The 3829-nt window shown below is 33.1% G+C and overlaps 1 protein-coding gene across 1 annotated transcript; it reads left to right on the top strand.

Moving 5' to 3' along the window:
* The first annotated feature begins 1126 nt into the window (after positions 1-1126).
* On the top strand, positions 1127-1633 carry LOC125811248 (uncharacterized). Its single transcript, XM_049490748.1, has one exon. The coding sequence runs from the start codon at positions 1127-1129 to the stop codon at positions 1631-1633; it is 507 nt and encodes a 168-aa protein (XP_049346705.1).
* Positions 1634-3829: the final 2196 nt, after the last annotated feature.

Below are 3829 nucleotides of genomic sequence, written 5' to 3'. Positions count from 1 at the left end.
TAGAAACCGTCAATTTTTTTTGACAAAAACAGAAACAATCAATATAAATAAAAATTCGTGTGATTTGAGTTACTAAATGTGAAGATTTACTGTTGTAATTAATCTCTAATGGAGGTATTTTAGAGAAGATAGAAATTCTAAAACTTGAAAGAGGTAGAAAATGAAAGAAAGAGAATAAGAGGGGAGTTGAAAATACCTGACTCTTTTTTATATAAAATAGTGTTTCAGTTACAAATTCATTTAATTGTGTGGATGTTTCTTTTCAATCTTAATGTCTCATTTACTATATCACTTAAAGAGCTTCTAACGAATTTGCTGAACATTGTAAACGGGTGATTTCTTCATCCTATAAAAGGTTATGCTTCACCCTTGTGAAAGACAACATTTGAAGAGATTTATACTTTTCATCATTATTTTGTCTCCTATATTGTTTAGTATTCTTATATTTTCTTCTGGTTTTACAAAATGTTATCAACACGAGTCTCTAACCAATTGAGACCTACTTAATTAGGGATTATCTTTTTTTTCCTAAAAGTTCATCAATTTTCATTTAGAGTCAGTTTTCATCATGTCGAATTTGTCAAAACATGAATTCGTGGCACTTGAAATTTCTGGAAAGAACTATTTGTCATGGGTACTTGATGCTGAAATTCACCTTACTACTAAGGGTCTTGGTGATAGTGTAATAGAAGGGAATAATACATCAAGTCAGGATAAAGCGAAGGCTATGATTTTCCTTCGTCATCATCTTGATGAAAGCCTGAAGGTTGAATACTTGACAGTAAAAGATCCACTTGAATTGTGGATAGGTTTGAAAGGGAGGTATGACCACCTCAAGGCAACTGTATTGCCAAGGGTTCATTATGAGTGGATGCACTTACGGTTTCAAGATTATAAAACTATAATTGAGTATAACTCTGATATATTTAGAATCACTTCCCAATTGAAATTATGTGGGGAAAAATTATAAAAGATGAGGACATGTTGGAAAAGACACTAACTACTTTTCATGCCTCTAATATGATATTACATAAGCAATACCGTGAAAAAGGTTTTCAGAAATACTTTAAATTGATCTCATGCCTTCTGGTGGCTGAGCAACATGATGACCTTTTAATGAGAAATCATGACTTGTCCCACTGGAAGTGCTCCATTACCAGAAGCACACAAGATAGAAGCACACGGCCAGTTTGAAATACAACAAAATAATCATGGCCATGATAATGTGTGTGGGCGTGGCAAAAGGAAAAGACGATATGATAATCGTCGAGGTGGTGGTCATAACAAAAGGGAGAACAATATGGGTTCTCAAAATAATCCTTCAAAAGGCAAGGGAGATCACTGTCATCGTTGTGGCCTTAAAGGTCACTGGAAAAATGAAAGTCGGGCACCTGAGTATTTTGTCAGGCTGTATCAAAATTCATTTAAAAGGAAAGGGAATAAAGGTGGTGCCTCCTCTTCTAATGCCCGAGTAGAGTCACATTTGATTCTCAAAGATGATGTTAAGGCAGGATCTTCTCAAAAATATGATGAGAATGTTGAGGCAAATTTAGCATTGAAAGATGATGCTTTTGATGGGCTCGATGATATTACTCATCTGGAAGCTGAGGGCTTCTTTGGGGATCGCAACTGAAGATTGATAATTGAACTAGGAAATGAATAATGTTGTTATGTGTTTTTAATGTCTTACTTAAAGTTCATGTACTTAAATTTTCTTTTGTTAAGTTTCGTACTTCTTATTGTGTATTTTTATTTTTATGAAGATAAATAAAATTTCTTAATCTTCAGTTGGATCCAAGATGAGTAATGGAGATATGTGCCTTCTGGACAGTACCACAACTCATACGATACTAAGAGAAAAGAAATATTTCTCTCATTTGATTATGAAAAAGGCATAATAATATCATCCATGTCAGCCTACTTGTACTAAAGTTGTCGGGCTTCAATGAAAAAATAAGAATATGTTTATCACGAAAGAGATGTCCAAATTCATGTCCAAATGGAAGAAGATTAGGCCACACAAAGCCCAACAAAGGATCCCAAAAAGCTGAATGGTTAAAGTCAAAGTTTCCTAGTTTGAAAACCTTTATTTTAAAGTTTTCCTAGTTTAAAAAGTTTCCTAGTTTAAAGTTTTCCTGTTTTCATAGTTTAAAGTTTTTCTAGTTTAAAGTTTCTATAAAAGTAGGATTTAAATCCTATTCTATTTGGGATAGATTTTCCCTATATATAAGGGTTGATTTTATTATTTAAATACAGACATGATTAATATTATTTGAGAGGTTTCTCTTCTTTACACCTTTGTGTGTGGTGACTATGGATTTATCTTACAACCTTATAAGAACGATTCTTTAAGAGGTAAGATTATTTTTAATATGATATCTTTGATCTCTATTCGTAAATTAAAGAAGGTGATTAGTCTTATACTAATTATTGTCTCTAATTTCTTCGTAATAGGGGTCTATATCACTTTTGATCTAAGTTCTTGAATTGACTTTATTAGTATCATAATTAGTCTTAATCCGCTAATTTTGAATACTAAAATCAATTAGGGTTCTTAGCACTTTATCTTGAAATTAGGGATTTTATTCTTGAATTTCACGTATCTTTCAATTTCTGACTTTAATCTTTATAATTTTGCTTCTGCATTATTTTCTTGTTTATTCTGGTAACCCGATTCTTATCACATATGTTAATAAAATATCCATTAGTACAAAGTTGATTTAAGGCTCTGGAAGAGCGGCCTTATTACTACCCGGAGGAACATTATAGGTAATTGATAATGCATTGTATTGTAGTAAGTCTCAAAGAAATTTGTTAAGTTTCAAGGTTATTCGCCAAAATGGCTATCATGTTGAAACTGCAAATGAAGCAAAGGTTGAATACCTTTATATTACTACAATAAATGCGAAAAAGAAAATTGTGCATGAAAAATTATCTGCACTTTCTTCTGGGATGTACCATACAAATATTGGTACGATTGAATCACATGTCGTAGTAAACAAAAGGTTTACTGTATTAATGATTTTATCATTTGGCATGACCGGTTGGGTCATCCCAGTTATACTATGATGCGCAAAATAATTGAGAATTCACATGGGCATACTTTGAAGAACCAAAATGTACTTCAATCAAAAAAATTCTCTTGTGTTGCTTGTTCTCAAGGAAAGTTGGTTATCAAACCATCAGTGGCTAAGGTTGGGGTGGAATCTCCTACATTTCTTGAACAGATACAGGGTAATATATGTGGACTTATTCACCCTGCATATGGACCATTTAAATATTATATGGTCTTGATAGATGCATCTACAAGATGGTCACATGTATGCTTGTTATCAACTCGCAATATGGCTTTTGTGAGTTTGTTGGCTCAAATAATAAGGTTAAAAGCACAATTTCTAGATTATGCAATAAAGACAATTTATTTGGATAATGCTGGTGAGTTTACATCTCAGGCATTTAATGATTATTGTTTGTCCACTGGAATAACAGTTGAACATCCTATTGCACATGTTCATACTCAAAATAGTCCAGCATAGTCATTGATTAAACGTCTCCAATTGATAGTTAGACCATTGTTGATGAGGACAAAGTTGTTTGTTTCAGTATGGGGGCATGCTATTTTGCATGCAGCAACACTTGTGCGCATAAGGCCAACTAGTTATCATGACATCTCCCCATTACAATTGGTTTTTGTTCAGGAACCAAACATTTCCCATCTTAGAATCTTTGATTGTGCAGTATATGTTTCAATTGCTCCACCACAACACACAAAGATGGGTCCCCAAAGAAGGTTGGGGATATATGTTGGGTATGAATCTCGTTCTATTAT

The sequence above is a fragment of the Solanum verrucosum genome, unplaced genomic scaffold (assembly GCF_900185275.1).
Source record: "Solanum verrucosum unplaced genomic scaffold, falcon-dt-bn FXZP01000308.1, whole genome shotgun sequence".
In the NCBI taxonomy this organism is placed as follows: domain Eukaryota; kingdom Viridiplantae; phylum Streptophyta; class Magnoliopsida; order Solanales; family Solanaceae; genus Solanum; species Solanum verrucosum.
This window is presented reverse-complemented; position numbering and strand designations above follow the sequence as displayed.